This window comes from Lingula anatina, chromosome 1 (genome assembly GCF_051362555.1).
Source record: "Lingula anatina isolate TDL-2025a chromosome 1, LinAna3.0, whole genome shotgun sequence".
NCBI lineage: Eukaryota > Metazoa > Brachiopoda > Lingulata > Lingulida > Lingulidae > Lingula > Lingula anatina.
Window position 1 is genome coordinate 39,115,265 of NC_141767.1, and position 19,997 is coordinate 39,135,261.

General features: G+C 37.0%; 4 protein-coding genes and 1 non-coding gene across 8 annotated transcripts in view; 3 read left to right on the top strand and 2 right to left on the bottom strand.

The window, feature by feature from the left end:
- The window catches only part of LOC106179861 (uncharacterized), a 7,173-nt gene extending 4,757 nt beyond the window's left edge, over positions 1-2,416 (bottom strand). The window contains exon 1 of the mRNA XM_013563654.2: positions 2,189-2,416. Coding sequence (XP_013419108.1) covers positions 2,189-2,198 — 10 coding nt within the window. The 5' untranslated portion in view covers positions 2,199-2,416. The remainder of the gene's footprint in view (positions 1-2,188) is intronic.
- Positions 1-9,186, top strand: part of LOC106179886 (RPA-interacting protein B) — a 22,705-nt gene extending 13,519 nt beyond the window's left edge. Inside the window, exons 1-7 of one of the 2 annotated variants that reach the window (XM_013563691.3) lie at positions 4,684-4,940; positions 5,823-5,993; positions 6,286-6,367; positions 6,622-6,733; positions 7,458-7,521; positions 7,942-8,079; positions 8,324-9,186. In XM_013563691.3, the coding sequence (XP_013419145.1) occupies positions 4,794-4,940; positions 5,823-5,993; positions 6,286-6,367; positions 6,622-6,733; positions 7,458-7,521; positions 7,942-8,079; positions 8,324-8,353 (744 nt within the window). In that variant the 5' untranslated portion in view covers positions 4,684-4,793 and the 3' untranslated portion in view covers positions 8,354-9,186. Of the gene's footprint in view, positions 1-4,683; positions 4,941-5,822; positions 5,994-6,285; positions 6,368-6,621; positions 6,734-7,457; positions 7,522-7,941; positions 8,080-8,323 lie in introns of those variants that run through there. The other variant, XM_013563699.2, reaches the window with a different exon arrangement.
- LOC106179823 (snake venom 5'-nucleotidase) lies at positions 9,186-14,647 on the bottom strand. Its single transcript, XM_013563611.3, has 9 exons — positions 13,911-14,647; positions 12,949-13,162; positions 12,285-12,470; positions 11,771-11,968; positions 11,287-11,412; positions 10,844-10,966; positions 10,543-10,692; positions 10,048-10,251; positions 9,186-9,814 (listed from the first exon to the last, which is right to left on the bottom strand). Exons 1-9 carry the CDS (start codon positions 14,232-14,234, stop codon positions 9,645-9,647), a joined length of 1,695 nt encoding a protein of 564 aa, XP_013419065.2. The 5' UTR covers positions 14,235-14,647; the 3' UTR covers positions 9,186-9,644.
- A 576-nt stretch (positions 14,648-15,223) lies between these two features.
- Positions 15,224-19,997, top strand: part of LOC106179853 (androglobin) — a 66,043-nt gene continuing 61,269 nt past the window's right edge. Inside the window, exons 1-2 of one of the 3 annotated variants that reach the window (XM_087001257.1) lie at positions 15,224-15,329; positions 16,619-16,717. In XM_087001257.1, the coding sequence (XP_086857383.1) occupies positions 15,280-15,329; positions 16,619-16,717 (149 nt within the window). In that variant the 5' untranslated portion in view covers positions 15,224-15,279. Of the gene's footprint in view, positions 15,330-16,618; positions 16,718-17,898; positions 18,375-19,647; positions 19,794-19,997 lie in introns of those variants that run through there. The other 2 variants (XM_087001241.1, XM_087001258.1) reach the window with 2 other exon arrangements.
- On the top strand, positions 16,871-17,010 carry LOC112041437 (U4 spliceosomal RNA). The gene has a single exon (XR_002886245.1). It is a non-coding gene; the product is annotated as a U4 spliceosomal RNA (small nuclear RNA).

Sequence of the window (19,997 nt, forward strand, 5' to 3'; positions counted from 1 at the left end):
TATGATAGAATGGTTTATATGATAGAAACTGGAGATAACAGGTTACCACAACATTCCCAGAAAAAAAAAACTACGAATAATCTATCTATCTATCTATCAGTGTTATCTTAGTTATGTTCACTCTTGAACTCCAATCTAATTCACCGAAGAGAAGTTAAAGAAGCTAAGAAACAAATCCTTGTCAAACCAATACATTTCAATCATAGATGTTCACTCGTTGAAAGTTGGCAGTTGATAGTGGCGATCAAGAATGGTGAAATATTTGGAGCTCATTTAAAGTCAATGGGTCTTTTGATCTCTCGTTCAACACGGTCACCACACCTGAGAAAACCCGGTTCAAGCCAGCCCCAGCGCTATCTAAACCCCCCCCCCCTCCCCCCCCCCCCAACCCTCCCCCCCCCCCTCCCCCCCCCCCCCCCTCAACAGGAAACCATAGCCATGTTTATATTCCACGACCGGTTCTTCGAACAAAAGGATTACAGTGCACGCGTACGTGTATTTCGCTCACGCTCTCGCTTGTAACTTCATACGCTTCGGTGCGTTGATCTTATTGTTCCAGCCGTGGGATAAGCCAGTTACAGCTACTTGTCGTCCGCTACATCCGACAAACAAGAGCAAATTATATCATGACTGCTGCAGTGGACGACTCCTGTTGTAATACTAAGAGCGTTAAAACTAAAACTATAATCCGGTGAATTAGTGTTTTTACTTTTGTTTGCCAAAAAGACAAATAGTGACACATACACAGAAATTGATTTTAATCAGTAGTCAGACCAGATAGATGTGCGCGGTTTCCTGTGAAGTAGTGTTTCTCTATAGTGCTCAGAGAAACCCCTGGGAGACCGCCAAGAGCCCGTTTCTGTCTACGTGCTACCACGTGTAGCCCGTGTTTGTGAAATAAATTGAGCGAAGTTTTACAAATGACTGTTGTGTTTCCTTCCACTAAAATCGCTAACATTTTCACAGCAGTAGTTAGACAATTGTGCTTGATATGGAAATTTATTTATAAGGAAACCAAGTGTTTTAACATTACGAACTGATGATGATAAGTGAATGGCAAGGCTTATTGTACATGTTGTGGAAATATGATGCGGTCAAGCGTGCTTTGGTAACGGTAAATTGCCCAAGGGCCCATATCAGCTATTTTTATAATGCATTTAGGCTACCTTTTGTCTCTAAAATATGCAAATCGATTTTACGCTTTATCGTTTTAAGTCTCCTTTTTTAAAGCTGACACAAATATCCATAGTGAAACTCAACAAAACAGGTGCATGGGGTCATTTTATTGTTATATAATTCTTGCAACACTCCGAGCCCTAGATCCGGGCATCTTTGAAGTCAGCGAGGATCTTCAAGTGCAAATTCGATTTTTAAGGATTGGTAGGTGATTTTTTTATGTTTTGCAATCCGTTGAATCCGGGATGGTATTTATCTAGCAAGCTTGCCAAAGTGACAACACTATTTAAGACTTCTGACTATATCTTGCGGCAAAAGTGGCATACGTTCGCAGTGTTTAGTTACAAATAAACATGATAAAAAGCACTCGTCCAAACCGGACTTGTTATTTCTTTTCTTTATTGAAATTGTTTGACCTTCTTCGCAGGTTTAAACGAAAATAGATGCATACATATCAAACTCATTCTATTTCAAGAAATATGAAATAATATTTCACAATATCATTGGAAAATATTTGCGCACATATGACCGTGATTATATCTCAGGGGCTAAGATTTCTAAAGCCATCCCTTTTAAGTGCATCACCAAGAAAGGAAAAACTGGAGACTAATTATAATTGTCTTTAGTGTTTAGCTTAGTATGCTTAACCCGACACTGATTAAGTGTGTTTGGAAAGATGGATGTTTGGGTTATAATTGGAAATAAGACTCATCCTACCTTGTCAACTATTATTCATTCTTTTGACACTTTCTAAATACCTAATATAAGTTATTCATTGTTTTAACACTTTCTAAATACCTAATATAACTTATTCATTGTTTTGACACTTTCTAAATACCTAATATAGGTGCGCATGTTAATTACCATCGCAAAATATATGACATTTTATTAAGTATGTAAACAGTGTCTAAAAATGTCTTGCAAAATTTACAGTATTTCACAATGTTTTCTGCGATTAAATTTCTTCAACTAATAACACATCTTGCTGACATAAAAAGTTTAAACGTCTTACCTTGTAACATGGCTTGATCTTGTGTGCAGAACTATTCAGCAATAGTTTTGGTTGAATGTTGGGTTTGTCTCCCTCTGCGTGTGTCAGCCAACTGGTCTCTCCTGCGCCCTACTGGACGATGGCAGTGTTTTTGACGATTATGCGGTTGACTGCCTTATAAATGGAACAGTCCTTGGGTACGGCCGCCGTTTCTGTTTACAGGGGTGACATTGTGTGACGATTGCCAATGAAATTGAATGCCAAGTGCTGTGCACGCATCTTCGTTTTCGCGGTTAATCAAACAGTTCGCATGTCACTGCACAAATCCTCTTACACGAGAAACCGTGGTGAACCGCTCTGTTATCACTTATTGAAATTTTGGTGACTTGTTTTCATGAAAAATCGTGTAATACGCACTTCACGAGTCAGCAAGGTGTATGTGAGATGAACGAGTGCGAAACACTAATGGATTTCACGTACTGAGTAAATAATATATATATATATATATATATAAGCATCTTAATAGTTCGTATTATGTTGATATAATTCAAGTCTACATTTAAGATATCTTAACTATTATAGCAACGTGCAAAGTGACGGGTGCTACACAATCTTTAGTAGGCCTATTATATAAAAACGTACGTTTGATAGATCGTATGTTTGATAGACGTGGGTACATGTGCACTGTAGCTGGTAATTATTTGCCAATGATGCTGTGCTGCAGTACTTATATTCACTTGGCCAGGTGGAATTTTGGACAATTTTGGGAAGGAGGGGACTTGAAGGCGAGAGGTCTCTGTTAAATGTCCCTCCACAACAATATGTGAGCGTAAGCCCAAATTTGGATCTTAACATATTTAACATATTTGGGTGAAGGGTCGGATGAACGGCATGCGAGACAAATGAATTTAATGCAAATCTATGTTCACCTGCTGTATGCTATCTTACACAGTAAAAGAAACTGCGTTTTTTTAAATCATTTTGTTCAAGTAAGGCTAATAATCGCTACATGTATCAACGGCAAACATGCTGACTTTATTAGGCTGATCTTCTTGATATGGGACGAAAGTACTATAATGAAACGAGATTTAATCTGTGGACGGTAAAAATTAAGGCAAAAAAGTTACACAACAACGAACACGTGGTACTGTTATAAAATTTTAAAGTGCTGGACAATCCATCATCCCGATCTATACACCGTGATCTCCCTGAAATCGATACGTGTCCCCCACTGAATTGACGCGCAAATTAATGGTAGCAGTTGACCCACTCCATAGAAATATTTCAATCTGATTTTTTTTTTATAAAAAAAGAAGCACTCAAGCTCAAAATTAATTTAAAGTCCAGAGAGACAACAAAGAAGTAACCGCCGACTTCAAAACTAGATGGTTTTCAAGGCCGCGACTGCTCCAGTCATACTGGCGTATCCAGGATTCGGCTTTGGAGGGGGGGGGGGGGGGGGGGGGGGGGGGGGGGGAGGGGGGGGTAAAATTTTAAGCATAAGACGAGAAAAATAAATTTGCGCGGCTGAGCTATTTTGAGTAACACGTCAAAACGGAATAAAGCACGCTGGCTTTGCAAGGTGTCGCTTGTGAAGACCGGTCATTTCAGCCCCCAGGCGCATACTGCTACCGTGACAAAGCAGTAGCGGCAGTGACTTGATATCTCTCTGTAACTCCTTAAATTTTTCATTTTATGACAGATATTATATTTACTAACTACAGTGTTAATTAAACGCCGTATTTATGGCACGTATCCAAAAGTGACCCCAGGTACGCCTAAACCGGTCACAGATGGCTGGAGTTTCTTTTGTTCTCGTCCCAAAGCAGAAGCCAAATCTCGATAAATGCAAAAGAACAAACATATCGATAACAAATAAGTTCCATGTAGTGCAATGAAATGCAGTAAACATTTTGTGGGTGGACACGGTTGTCCACAGAAAATACGCGTTCGTTTAACAAAAAATGTACCAAGTCACACTGAAGATCATGGTTCCAAATTCTGAAAGGTGTGCTTATGTACATGTGAATTTATTTTTTGTGAATGGGTCCGTGCACGCGTGTTGATCAATTTCAGCCCTTAGTTACGCCTCAGTTATGCCAGAAGTCACGTCTACGTCGCCTTTTTTTCTGGCGACAACTAGACCTGCCCGTTACAATTTATCTTAGCAAGAAAAAAGTGTCTTGAATCAAGAGGACCTATCCCGTAACCTAGATCCGTATTTGACAGACAATTCTTCGAAAGAGTCCTGGGTCCGGGTTTAGTTTTAATAAATTCTTGCCACGTGTTGTTTTTTTATCCAAACCTAAAACTATTATAGCATTGGTTTTGAGAAGCCAGTTTCTTGAAATAGGCCTAAGGACAAAAGTCGGCCTAATTCAGATTCATCTCAGTCACCTGGAAGTAGGAAATGGCAGAAAACGGTTTCAGGTGCTATTAGATTCTATATGAGACGCATACCCTTTGTTGCATATTGTGTTTTGCATTGTATTGTGTATTGACTCCTAGCTCCTTATAATGGGTTTGAACATCTGAAAATTTGATCGTCACAGGCCTGTAATTTTTGTGGGCTACCTTCAAAATGTAAAATTGTGATTGCTACACGACACATCCACCACAATCTCTTATGTTCGAAGCAATGTTTCTGAAAATAGAGATGTCTAGCTCTGCATGTTGTTTGGCGAGGATGGCGCAGAAGGAGTCTGCAGGTGTCATAAAGCGCCAAATGCAGTACAAACCAATGACTCCACCATGGAAAGAAACATACAGAAAGGTAGTGATATTTTCCCTTGGGTCTACAAAAGGCTTAAACTTAGTCATTATTTAACACTCTGGACGGTTAGTTGGTCCCGGTGGGTCCTGTTGCCCATTTGATTTGATTTTGAGATCATTGAGATTGAGTTTCACAAAATAATGTCTCATTCATTTACATATATCCTTTGATTTGGCGTGGTTTTCTATACTGTGGCATGATTGCCAGATTTTGCTGTAGTTTTACTCGCGAGAAGGAAATGTACACTCAACAACCACAGCCAGAAAGGGTCATTGCTTGATTCTACCGGTAGGAGATGGAGGGAGGGGGGACTGAGAGAGAATTTCAATTCTGACGTGATCTGTGTATATAATTAAATACAGGTCACAACACAAGTACAAAATATCGTCTGTTTGTAAAATGAAGACAATTTCAAAGGTGCATCAATTCACAAATTTCAAAGCCATTATATTAAACTGCCCACCCCTCACCCACCAAGATAGATTCAACACCACAGTTTATATAAGGGAAATGCATTCACATCACTTCCAGTTTAGATTAGCTGTCTGCAACCAGACAGTGAGATGTGCTGTACATGCAATGTCGCAGAGCAGTTTAAAAAAATTGAGTGTTTTTGTCCTTTTGAATTTCATTAAGATTATTTAGGTAACAGATGCATGGACAGGCTTAAGATGAAGGTCTTTTCAGCAGATATGATAGGTCAATGCCTTCTTGTCATAATTGAATGAGTTGTCTTTATTAGCTATGCAATGAAATATTGGCAGAATTCCAACTCGGTGGTATTAAGTGTTTTACAGACAAGATGTTTATCTGTTACATTAGTAGAACATTATTTATTGGATCTCTTTTTCTGTTGGATAAATCCATATCTTGTCATTTTAGAGATGTATGAGCAGACTGAAGAAAAATCGAGAGGCCTTTCTGAACAGATTCCGAACTTCTGAAAGTAACAACAACAACAAACCATCACTTGTTAGGAATCTCATGGTTCAAGAGTGGAAAACTCTGCAGGCAGAAGAAGGTGGACTTCCACAGTTATCTGATAATTTTGATGTAAGTTTTTTAATTAAAATAAGTTGTTAAGGATAGAAAGTATTGGTCATAAAGCATCACGAGTCTCTTTGTTTTACCAGACCTGGAACCATGCATAACTAAACTCTTGTTTCATTCATGTTTCTTCTGCAAGAAAATAGTTTGAAATATTAAGTGTTTTTACTGCCTATGCTGATATTTGATTTCAGTCACATTCATTTTTCAGAAAGCAGGATCTTTATTGTTTTATATATAGCATTTTAACAAATTTATAGAAATAAAGCAACTTAATATTAATTCCTTTCTGAATCAGCTCCAATCTGCACCAGATGACACAGATGTTGAGCAGGTTTTGTCAATTTTGGAAGAAATAAAGTCAGAACTGCTTTTAGAAGGTATGTTAAAACAAAGGGTTATATTTTGCTTTGTTCTTCATATCAGTGTTTTGTTATAGCCTGCAATTGCATGGAGTAGTTTGAACCATTAGCAGAATTAACAGTGTAATATTTCATTACTTTCAAATTCCAGCTCACAAAAAAATTCAGTATCCTGTATATTTTTTCATGCTCAAGATATGAAGTCAAAATAAGAAGAGGAGATGGAATGTCCTTTAATTTGTATTTTTTTCAATTAATTTTTTGGATTTTAGAACAACGCATATTGGAGGAGTATGAAAAAAGTTTGGCTTTTGACGAGGCTGGGCTTTGTGCTGCAATAGACCAATTAAAAACAGATGAAGTCATTTGTCCTATATGTAAAAAGTGAGTTCAATTGAGTCGGGTGTGCTTAAATTGGCTTCTGAATTGTCTTCTTGTATCGGATGGTGCAGTTGAAACAATGTCGTTCAGTAAAGCATAAGCAAATTTGTCAAACAATGGTGGTTTTTTGTTGATCCAGAGGACCAGTGTTGTAAAATGAAAGTTCAACAAAAAAATGTGCATGGTACATATTGATCCATAACTTTGTGTCCATAATTGAAAATGTTATTTTTAGAGGGAAAACAACTGTTCATTTTGGCCACAAAATTGATTTTCCTGGGGTAAAGGACAATTTTCCTATACTAACCAATGGATAATGAATCCATTCCCACATTCAAAGTTAGACCCTGTTTTTTTTTTTCTAAAAAAAATGGTTTTCTGTAATGTTCTCTTAAGAGATTATTATAGAGTGTAGCCATATATGGAGGTCTTGTGATATGATGGCAAGCACAAATTTCAGAATAATTGTGTTTATCACCAATTTTGGTGTTAAAATGGAATTTATTATATTTCTATGAGCTGTTTACAATGCATTTATTGTAAAATATCGATAACTTATGAACAGTTGTTATCTATTTAAGTGGACAGAATGTACAAAATGTTACCGTTGTTATGATGTAGTTTCATTTCACAAATATGGACCTTGTAAAATATACAGAAAAAGGTTGTAAAATAATGAATGCAGCTGTTTATTTTTTATAATTTTATGCAATGTTTTACATTTTAGAAATCCACTTATGCAGAATAAACAAATTATATTTTGTTGCTGTGGGATGAGGATTGACACAGAGGTAATGCTTTTATGCTCTTGTTTTATATTGAAAGAAAAATTTTTATATTTGGAACAGTGTTCGCCTCTTAGGAAAATAAGTTGCTGGACAGAAAGTCCAGCCATCTTGAAAAATAGCTGGACTGAATGTCTGCCGGGTGGGAAAACTTCGCAGCCCGTTCTGGAAGTTGTCAGCCCGGGCAGACGGTCCAGCCTTAATTGCTAACACTGATTATGAAGGTATATTTACATATCTGAGTCTGTTAAAATGTACGACGCTCGTATGCAACTTTATTTTGTGTGGATGATGGAGTTATTAAGAAATGCAAACTTGATCATGTCATGAGTTTCTGGAACAGATTAAAAATAATATCTTAAGTGTTTACCTCAAACCTTAGATGCTTTAAACTCCGTTTTTTATAAATGAAACCTCCCATTTCAGCTGGATGGGTTGAATATAGCCAATATCAAAAGTCAACTTGAAGAAGGCATATCATTACACAATACTCAGTGCGTGAAAGAAGCCAAGTTTTCAGTGATGAAACAAGCAGGAGTAGAAAATCTTCTTATGACATGTGAGGTAAATATAATAGATTTACGATACAAACATTTTTTTTGTTAATTTTACATACAAAAAGTGGAAGAAAATGTTGTAACTTATAAGAGCAGGTCATATTAATTATTCTGGGTAATTAAGCCAACAACAGTGGTTGGAATCACACCAATCTATTGCAAAGTAGTGTTGTTTGAATAAATAGGTATTTCTTTTTGTGACACAAATTGCATTCACATGCAACTATTGGTTTTAATTTTTTTTTTTTCAGACCTGTGACTTTATGTTTATTGTGATATGACAGTGCAGGGGACTTCACTTGATAGTGTGGTGCTTGGACTGGCCCAGAAGAACACACAGTAAGATGAGGTGCTTGCCAGCAGATTCAGGCTCCGGTTGCTGCTTTCATTAAACTGTTGTACATGACTACAGAATTGGTTGAATCATGCACATATTCTAGTAGAGTACAAATTGTGCAATTCATGTGCTGTTTGACAAAATGTTAACAAATCCAAAGAACTTGCAACAGTTTAGTAGTGTTTTTTTCATTCTTTGAATATGTTTAACAAAATTTATACAAGTCTAAAGAAATAGTAAATTTTTTTGTTTCGTTTGTTGAATATGTTGTCATATGCCCATTTCCATTTTATACATGCTCAATATCTGGAGCTCAAAGCAGCCAGCTGATTCCTCCTTCCTGCGTTCAGCAAGGCTTTTCATTGCCCAGCGGTCATTTGGATGGCCATTAGCCTCAAAAGATTTGCTTATATTTTTTAAGAAGGCTGGGTAGCTTTGGGTTTGCTTCTGGTGAACACCCTGTAAATTGATGACTAAATTATAGATTTACTTTTTTTGGACTCCCTGTACTCCAAATCCTGGGGAAACCCCTGGTGTATAGGTAATTTGCATAAAATACCAGGGAAAAGTAAGTATCATGATAATCCATTATTTTGTTATGCACTTTATGTATTATTATGTCTATGTATTATTATATTGTTATACTTGTAGTTGATATTATGTTAAGATATTAAAGTTTGTAAATAGAGTAAATTGTACCATATGTTTTAAAAGAAATTTCTATAAGTGAAATTTCCAGAATCTGAAATTTGACTCAATAAATCGAACAAAAAGTTATTTTATTCTGTTTTAGTAATTTATTGCTACTTACTTTACAATATTGATTTCATTTTTATGGATGAGGTAATGTGGGCGGGTTTAAGTGAGCGATGTTAATCTGGTGAAATGCCCCAGTTGTAATACAGGACTGATTACAATATCAGTAATATTTTATGTTTTGAAAACTAACTTCTCAAGAAACAAATAGATATCAATTTAGGGCAGGTTTTATTTCTAGGGATGTTTTTCACATCAAGCATATTGGTATTTTGGAACAACGTTGCACTAGACATGACACGACAAAAAATTAACCATCAGAGATTTATTCAAGCTCTTGGTATGTTGGGAAAGCGAATTCAAGTAGATTTCCAATGTGCTTCATAAGATATTTATTCCCTTTGAATCAACCTACTTGTGATACAGAACGACATGTCTGAATGTGAAAGCAAGTCGCAAGCGACTGAAATGACTAGAGACTACCAGAAAATCTTAAAGAAGTCGACCACACGTGTCTTCCAATCCTTTATCTTCCTTTTGCATTCCGTCGGCTCCGAATCGGTAACAAATTTGATTCGCCCTTCCAAGCCGTGAATTAGGGGAGAATACTTCCTGATGTAGGCCATCATGATATCTGCATCAAGGACGTCTGTAAGAGAGTCATTTCAGTATAAAATGATATAGGGAAAATATTGTATGGATGCGTAAATAGATCAATTAATTGAAAAAAGTTAATAAGGCACTAAAAGGAATGGCTTTAGTACGTTTGATAAAATTGTATTTAATCAATCAAATTATATATATATAAAAAAAAAATCGCGTGATTGCATTTTTCACATTAAAGTCATTATTTGGTTTATTGTAAAACATACAGTAGCCTACCAATTCCATATCGAAAGAGAATGTTGTTCTTCAAAACTTCATAACCGTCACCACCTCCCAGTAGGAATGTTGAAGTTGCAACATTGTATAATTGGGTCTCTACAAGGGGTTTGAACTCGGGGACGACACAGTCTGCGCATCTTACATCAAGACTGACAACTCGGCTACCCACCGGCTTAGAAACGTCATACACCACCCGTAAACCTTGGCGCAACGACAAAATATTTATCTATGATGATGCGTTCAGACAAAAGCCACTAGTTAAAACGATACGGTACTAATATACGACCAAATACTTCTTTAAGTGGTTATCATAATGAAACATTTCATTTTTTTTCTTTCTAGGTGATAAAAGATGTTAGGTTTGGATCTTTATCACAAAAATACAGATATTATATTCAAAATGATAACTTACATTTACAATTCATATGAAAGTAATGTAGCTCCATTAATTTATAATACCGGGGTACAACATAAATTATATTCATTTCTTACCCGAGATCTGCAAGAAACGGCCTCGTCCCGACTCCATGTTGAACACGGAATGTTCCATGATGGCCCACAGCGCACTGCCGTTTATCTGGACTATATCTACGCCGTTACCAAAGGGGAATATACTGAGGACGTCTGATACAAGTATGTCACCTGTAATGAGAAAAAAAAATAATTGCAACAATCGGTCCAATTATATTTTTTATTTTTGTTGGATAGTCAAAGAGAGAGAGAAAGAGGTGTGTGTGTGTGTGTGTGAGAGAGAGAGAGAGAGAGAGAGAGAGGGGGGGGGGGGGGGTGATACCTATATCGAATGACGACCGTATTCCGCCACCATTCCAAAATCCAATTGAGACATTAGTCCATCGAGTTTTGTCTTGGGATGGCTGTAAAAATGCGTGCACCAATGCGTCTGCTACGAAGTTACCTGGTCATTAAAGTAAAGAGCATGTTTCAAGTTTGCTATTTGCACTACAATAAATAAGTAAATAAATAAATAAATAGTAATAATAATAAAAGAAAACTGAAAATGACATCAAATTATCAAAAAAAAAAAAAAAAAAAAAAAACAATATAGATCCGACTTTAAGAATAAAATATTAGCTAACAAAGAAAATACATTTTACTGATCAGTTTTCAGTTCACATGTATTATCCCAGTTTGTATCTTTTTGATGCAGGTACTGTAAATTCTAAAGCATAAGATTAAATACAGAAATGTTCGACCAAAGTCGAAAGGATCTCTCACCCAGACTGCATTCACGGGATATACAGCCTTCGGTATCCAACGCGACCAGACTACTGCCTATTTTTTCTGCACCAAATTCTGCTACTTTTTTCTTCCATGGTTCCAACTCTATCAGCATCGCATTATCTTAAGAAAGAAATGAAAATGCGTGGGTTAACTGAAATCAACATTAATTATTAGCCAGACATTGCATATACATGTACTAGAGGGCGTAATGTGGACTGTTGAAAGTAATTAGTACTTGTTTCTGCTGTCTCACAGCCTGTATATTTTTTCAAACAAAGGAAAACATGTTGAAAATGCAAAAGAAACCGCAGTACAATTTTAAACAAGATGTATTGTGCAGTGAAATAAAATTCAATAGACTGACTATCAAAAGTTCAGAAAGTTATGGGGAATGACATTACGCTTCAAAAATAATTTGAGTTTTGAGTTTCAGATAAACATTTTGGAAAAAAAGTACATACACTGATGTTACCCTTACCTTCAGGAATAGAGTTATCCAATAATATGGGATTTCCATTCCATGACGTAATGATCCCCGCTGGATCAAATGTGACGTGTAGATGACCTAGATATTTGGCGTAATGGTAAGCAGTGACGAACAGCACTTCGCTTCCCGATGGTTGAGTAATGATCATTGGATAATCACCAACAGGAGTTTCCCTGGACGGTGGTGGGCCTGTTAGAAATAGTATGAACAGAAATATTTACTTGTGCGTAGTTGTGTGTTTGGTTATGCACGTGTGGACATGCGTGTATTCTTATGACTACATTTAGCAGTCATAAGTAGTAAGCACCGATTATTATTATTATTATTATATGTGACATTAAGAATGGTAATATATCCTTGGTAACGTGAACTGGTTAGAAAAAAATCACAAACGTTGCGCATCCATTAAAAAAGTATATAGGTACCAACAACAACAACAACAAAAAAAAGACACGTTAGCAAAAATAACAGTCAGATACGGATATTACTCATTCAATTATCGTACCAGAATAGAGAAACTTATGACTGTGCCCGCCAACAACTATGTCCAGTCCTGTGACAAGTTCAGCGACCTTTTGATTCACTATAAACCCAGCGTGGCCAAGTCCAATGATCTTATTTATGCCTTGGGATGTTAACTTGTCAACCTCTGCTTGGACAGCCTCTACCTCGTCAGTGAATATTAGGTCACCTAAGATGAAATATAATTAACCTATCAAATACGGAGTCCTTGCGAAATGAAATGGATAGGTTAAATTATGGCTGACAGATGATTTTCATTAACTTCGAATAGAGGCGAGTGAAATTGTTGTTCACTCGCTGTTCATTGAAATATTTCTTGAAAACATCTACCAACTGAGCATGAAACTTTTGAGATATCATAAATATCAAGTGTTGTTTCAGACGAGAAATAATATTCCAACAGAAACTTTAGTTTGCAGATTATTTAAAAAATACACATTCTCCAAAAACAAAGTAGTCCTTATATAATTGGACCGAATTAAATTTCTTTTTTCTTCTCCTTATTTCCAACGTCAGACTACATGGTATATAGGGGGCCTAACAAAGCACAAATGTAGAGAAAAAAGAGAAAAATGGTAGATCTCTTTTATATTTTCTTAATTCAGAAATCATGAAGTTACAGGTACTTCTGCTTCTTAAAACAGCACCTGGATATGACAGAGAAGGTGTTTTGCTATGGGCAAACCCCACTATTCCGATACGTTCTCCACTGACGCTGAGTACGTGTGACTTCTTGATCAAGCCCTGCAGTTCAGGGACTTTGCTGGCGTCAATATTAGCGGCAACTACCGGGAACGACGCGTTGTCAATTAGGGACAGTACACCTGATACGCCGTTGTCAAACTCGTGATTGCCAAGTACCTGAAGAACAAGGTGATTAATACCAGAATTATGAGTCAAGTAAACACGCGCATACTCACATATTTTTCTTACTTTTTTCTTTATTTTATTTCATTTTATTATTATTATAATTTTTTTTATAGATGAACTGTGAAGATGTAGAACATTGCCGTCAAACGCATACAGTTCTATGTTAGTTACAGAAATGCATGAATACAATATTAGATACGCACGAAAATAAATGTGACCAGTATAGGACTACACATCTTAACAAGTGGAGCGTTTTAGCCCTTGCTTGTCATTAAATGGCAGTTAACAAATGAAGAAGTAATTCAAGTCTCAATAAATTAAATTGCGGTTACTGTCAATGCAAATGTTCTCTCTCTCCATGTGTTCACATTTTGGAAGGGTTCAGTGCAATTTCATGTTGTCGTGATTTGTATATTTGTTACTACAATATGGCACATTGAATTTCGTACAACTTAATAAACACCGAGATCTACGCGTTTAGTGATGCGGGAAAAACTATTTTTGTGATCTCAAGTGTTTTTGGCGAAGAGATATTTCAACAGTAGAAGTGACCGATTCCAACTTGAATTGCTAAACATTTGTGTATTTCATTGACCTAACAAGCTAACTTCTTTATTTGAAAGAAAATTTCTAAAAAATTTCGGAGACTTCAAAGTTTAACAACGATTCTTATTTAAAAGACACACGTGGAAGAGACCTACCCACTGCAATACATTTAAGAGCTTTTTTTTTTACTTACCATAGCATCATAGCCCAGTCTGTTCATGAAATGTGTCGCTGCCAAGCCATGGTAGATAGAAAACCACAGGGTCCCTTGCCACTGGTCCCCGGCGTCCAGCAGTATGACGTTCCGCTCAGAGTTGCGAATTTCATTTATTTTTGTAGTTCTGCGGGCGACTCCTCCGAAACATTGACCCACAGCTGCCTCGTCCTCGGAGCAGCGGCCTCCGTACTTATCGAATTGCTCGATATGCGCGTGAACATCATTTGTGTGTAAGATAGTCAAGTCAAATCCCTGGCTTAGTGCTAAACACAGGATGTTGAAGACAACTAACGCCCTCATGCTCGCTGTTTTTATCGGTGGTTTGGTGAACTAACTACGCTGGAAAGACATCAAGAGCGTGACTTGAATTTTAAAGTGGCTATTACATTCGACTACATGACAAAGAAGGTTGGGGCCATTCTAAAAGTTCACATGATTTCCCTTAATATAGAATTGATTAAATTTTGACGCTGAACACCACCCGTATCTGTAAACAATAGGTGAAAATAGGTACAATCATGATCAAGGTCTGACAGTGAGCATTAGAACTTATTTTGAAGCTAAATTAAAGTATGTCCATTATGGCCTTATATTTCTTTTCAAAATCCGCAAAATATAGCAGATATTTGTCTGATGCTCAGGAACTTGCGGTTTTCAATTTCTTTAAATTTGTGCAAATTAAGTCACGTCGACTATCTTTGATAAAAATTGTAATAAATCCAATGTCGCTTATCAATATTTAAATATAATTATTTCAACTTTTTTCTTAAAAAAAGTTATCGAGATTTCTTGGAAAAAGATGACTATGGTATGAAAAGGCTGAGGGGCACTGGGCATATATTTGTATTTCGATACGCAGGTTTAGATGTTTGGTTTACAAAGGGCCGTTTAAATAGTCAAGCACAATCTTCCCCAAGTTGAATTTTTTCTCTCTGACGCACACGTGTACGGGTGCGCGCACGCGTACACACACACACACACACACACACACACACACACACATTTTCGTAGCAGTCAGAAATAAAGCGGTCCTTAACCGTTGTGGTATACAAGTAATATGATTCACATATCACGATAATTGACATCACGTAGGTTGTCAGAGATTAAACAAACAAAAACATAGAGGGTTATTGTAACCATGCATAACTTCAACAACTGGCGTTTCAAGAGGGTCCCCTGATTCATTATTTTGCCAGAAAATATTGGCTGAAAAAACATATCATAGCGACAAATAACTGCCGTATTAGAAACTGTGCTTAAAATGTATCACTAGGCAAATAAGAAGTATGTTTGGTCTGTAGGTCCATTTATGTGACTACCATATAACCACCATATAGGCTTAACTATGTCTATGTCTCTGAAATCCCTCCTGACATCAGCTAAAGTGAAAAACAGGTAACGTAGCTTATTTCTAGTTGTAACCTAAATTGTCGATATAACATTGTAATATAGAATAAAAAGAATAGTAAGTTTAACTTTGATAAAGAAGTCTCTGTTGCCGGATATTAGGTTGACAGACAAACTTAAAATGAAAACTTGGCCCTGGAATACCGAGCGTTATACCACACCTGACAAGAGGGTCTCTTTGAATAAAAAAGGCTAGGTGAGCTGATCAATGTTATGTCCTCGAAGGACAAGCACAAATGTCTAGCTTAAATCCTATACACTGAATAAAATAGGCCTACATATAATTGAACTTAAGCAAAATTTAAACATCAGAATTCTTCCATTAAAAAAAGAAGGGAAAAGCGGGGATGCGCTGTCTCGTAACTCTTCTCCCTCCCCGTCTCCCGCCCCTTATTCTTGCTCCAAAAATGTGAGAGCGAAATTATGCTTCTCTTTTATATTTATAGAGCTAAGCGAGGCAAAGCTATTTTATTCTTGTGACTCCTGGATCTGGAAGTGCTATAGACCTATTAGTTATGAGTCACAAAGTCAATTTTATGTTTAAAACACAGGCTCGTCATTAAACTGGCCATACTATTCATGTACATTAGTACTTGTATGTCCAAGTTATTGTATTACTAAGCCTTAGTCTATAGAAGTAGGAAAAAAATTTAATTTACCTATAGTTCCAGGCGCTCTTGTGTATTCTTCCGACGTTGTTGATCAGCCCAAGTAAATGTGAAGTAAAACTTTTACTCAATTTGTAACGAAAGGGATTCGTTACCATCGCATAAGGGTCATTAGCATGATAAAGCATGTACATACAATTTGTAATGTTTGGTAATTGTCTGGTGTTAATCTGCCACTGCGCTTTGATCGTTTTTATAACAAGTCTGTATTCATTTCAAAGCATCATTTAATGTTTTTCTATGTGACACTGGTGTCAGATAGAATTAGGCCTACTTGATATGAAGCATTATTTTAACAGGCATTTGGATTTCTAAAAAGCCTACCCGCACTGTATGACAAAATAAAAACAAAAGTCGTGAACAATGATAGATCGTTCATATTTTATTATTCAATTTTGAAAAAAAATTTATGGCTGTTATCACTTTCCTGACATAGCCGTGTTTTCGAGTAACTGTGTGTGTGTGTGTGTGTGTTTGTTTGTGTGGGTGCGTGCGTACATACATTATATTATATTATATTATATTATATTATATTATATTATATTATATTATATTATATTATATTATATTATGTAGCCTGCCTGTCATAACATCATATATTTTTTTCAGTGAGCACGATGATTCAGGCAGCGAAACAAAATCGAGAAGAGCGTCAATGATGACGAGAAGTGCTTCAAAAATGGCTTATCGGGACAACCCCAGCCCGGAGTAAGTAAACATCCGTTAGGTGGCAGCAGTGTAGAAGTCGTAAAGGGAACGTCATTCTATCTTTGGATGAAAAGCATTTAGTTTGTTCAAAGATAGCCACACGCGTTGACGGAATATCTCAGTACATATAATTCTGCTGTGCAGGAATTTATTAGCTTTGCGCAGTGGCGGTACCATAGCCAATGAGGTTTATCCGAGGCGTGGTTATTGCTAGTTGAAAACTATACCCAATACCCCGCACTGACGACGTGAAATACCGTCGGTAGTGCAATTTTTGAACGCCTCTACGGGGGCAGAAAACAAATAATGATCCTGTGATATATCCACGCCTCTCATAATTTTAACTGTAACGTTTCTTATCATGAAGAAATTAATTGTACTTAGGGCTCCGTCTTAGGCTCCTTATTTTTTGTTATTTATTTATTTTTATAAATACCTCTCCCTACGAGGGCGCTCAAAATCACATAAATGAACAGAATGAACAAGGCCTTGATGGATAGATGAATGAATATTTTTAATAATTGATTCATTCATTGAATAAACTATTGTTTGGTTTATTAACTGGGTGATTGGTAGATATTAATGAGCATCAGTTTTAGTTAATATCTTAGAAATGATGTTTATTGTGATGGCAATAAAATTAAGATGCGAAATTATTTTGTGTTACAAAGCAGTTACTAATCGAAACGAAATAAACCAATTTCAACTACATTATGTAGACAATGCCTAACTTAGCAATACAGGGGAAAGGTAAATAGACTTTTATTAGTGCAGGTATCAGATAAAGTAAAACACAAAAGACACGCGCAAATAAAAACAAGCTAGTTACACATCCTATTTGCGTTACAGACAATGATAGCGTACAGAGTTGATACTCGGTAAACATGACATTACATTTTATTGCACCTGTAGAAAAACATTTGATACAAAATCATTATTGGAGTATTACGGGGCCCAATTTAACAGTCATCAAATATTCATATCAATCGATTGGTAACTAGCGATTTCATGATCGGATCAGCGACGTCGCATATGCTAACAATCGATATCTTCACCAGAACGACGCTTTGTCACCCATTTGTGGACGGCAACCAGTCATCTGTGGACCCTTATTCCGGTGACAATACGGTCACAGGCATTGTTTCGCTAACCCGATACAATTCTTCGGATAATTAGTCAGCAAGTAATTAGTTGCTATGAGTTCCAAGCCTGACCCCGCTCCTCCGTCGGAGTCAGCAACAACTACGCCTGGTGCTAAATTAAAAGGCCGCAGTTTTAAAAGCTTGGTGACAGGGATACAGACGCTGAATAAACTAAGAATGAGCAAAGTTGGTAACCCGACCGAGTCACCGTCGGGGAACAGGAGGGTTTCTGTCTCCTTCGCTCCGGGAGTGGGTGAAAAGGGAGAGAAGTCGGACAGCTCTTTAATCTCCAGTTCTAGTGGCGGCGGTGGTGGTGGTGGTGGTGGTGTTGGTAGCTTGGGGACGGCGGCTGCAAGTCGTGACCCGGGGAGTAGTAATACCAATACAACCAAGTCAGAGGCCCAAGGGACAAAGTCGCCACCTTCGGGAGCTGTGAAAAAACGAAACTCTGCAAGTGATATTAAAGGAAGTCCCCACACGGAGGGCGCGCCTCCTCAGAGAAAAGGAAGCAGCACGTGAGTTCTCCATACAAAAATTTAGAAAAAAGAATAGATAAATAAATGGATAGTAGATATAGGCTTTTTATCGATTTTTTTTACCTTTGTTAAATATTTTCTATTAGATTTTTGACTTTGTCCCTTGTGCCGTGAAAAAAAAATCATCCTAACAAATTGTTTGCTTTTTAATTTAATGCAAGGATAAGTGTTTGGCCCTTATCCAAACTTTGCATCTTGGTCTTCGAGCTTCTGTGTTGCATTTTGAAATTAAGCTCCTATTTTTTAATATTTCTCCTGTACGTGTGGGCTTTATTTCTGCTCTGCCGTTAAGTTAAATTGTCATCCTTTTTTCGATTTCATTTGGGAATCCCAATGATTCTACAATAGGGGAAAGCAAAATGACAGACAAAAAAATCAATAGACATAAATCATTTGTTGTAAAAAATCGGTTCTAAGATGTGAAAATGTTGATACTTTGATCAGCATAGCTAAACAGCTATTGTTCCGAATCGGTATTATAACACTATCGTATATATTGTTTCTTTTGTTACCAGTCACGTGAGCGCAAAACTACACGCACGAGCACCTGTTATTGTGTGCTGTTTACGGTCCGCATCTTTGTTACTTTCAAAATGAACTGATGTTTTGCATAATTTCTATTATCAATTACTCTGGTGTAGTAAGCTACACAGGTTATTGTTGTCGGGGCGGTTAGTTCAACTTCTTTGTCACTGTTGGGCTCGGACACTGTTATCCCTGCATTCATGTGTGCGACCCTGGGTCATGGTTCAGTTTAGCCAGGAGGCGAGTGAAGTAATCTTCAGGTTGGATTGGGTTAATAAATTTGCGAGTTTGATGGAATTTTGCCCCACGTGCATGTTCTCTCGTTGAGCGAAAAATGTCATCACAGTGGTCCTGATGTTTACTACTGGATGTTAATGATCAAATACACAGCCAAAATTGTCTCATTCGCCCCCCTTCAAATTTTAACTTTATTCCGGTATATGACTGTGTGCAAAAGTAGGCCTAAACTATTTGCATTTTAAATGATTTTCATATAGTTAAGTATATGAGCTACAATAGACGAGTTAAGATACATTCTTAATCTTATTACACAATCCGTGTTGTCTCTGATCAAAGACATGATTAAGGCAACGCAAATGGAAACACGCCATCAACCGCATAAGACCTGCTACCATAGAGTTACGTTGTCAGGGATTTGACACTGGATGGTGTAATTCAAGTTGAAATGTGATAGATATACATTAGATTTTGAACTTTTTTATGAATCCTTAAAGAAGTGACAATGAAAGGGGGACTGTTAAAGTTAACAAAGGCCCTCAAGGGTGGCCAGGATGGATCGGCAACAGCTGACAAACCTGCTGGAACAGAGAGCCCCACGGCGGCTATGGACAAGCTCAACAGGCTTGTCAAGTCGTAAGTTGGTGCAACTATTCTTAAATTTCTTAAAATTCCTCCGATACTAACGCCACAGTGAGAAGATCTTTGCCTGTTTCAGTTAAAACAAAGAAATCTGGTTGCCATTCATGACAACTTCATGAAACCCTCTATTGGGAATCGGGAGGTTATTTGTAAGATGTTATTGATTTTAAAGATTTGATACATCTAACACGTACCACG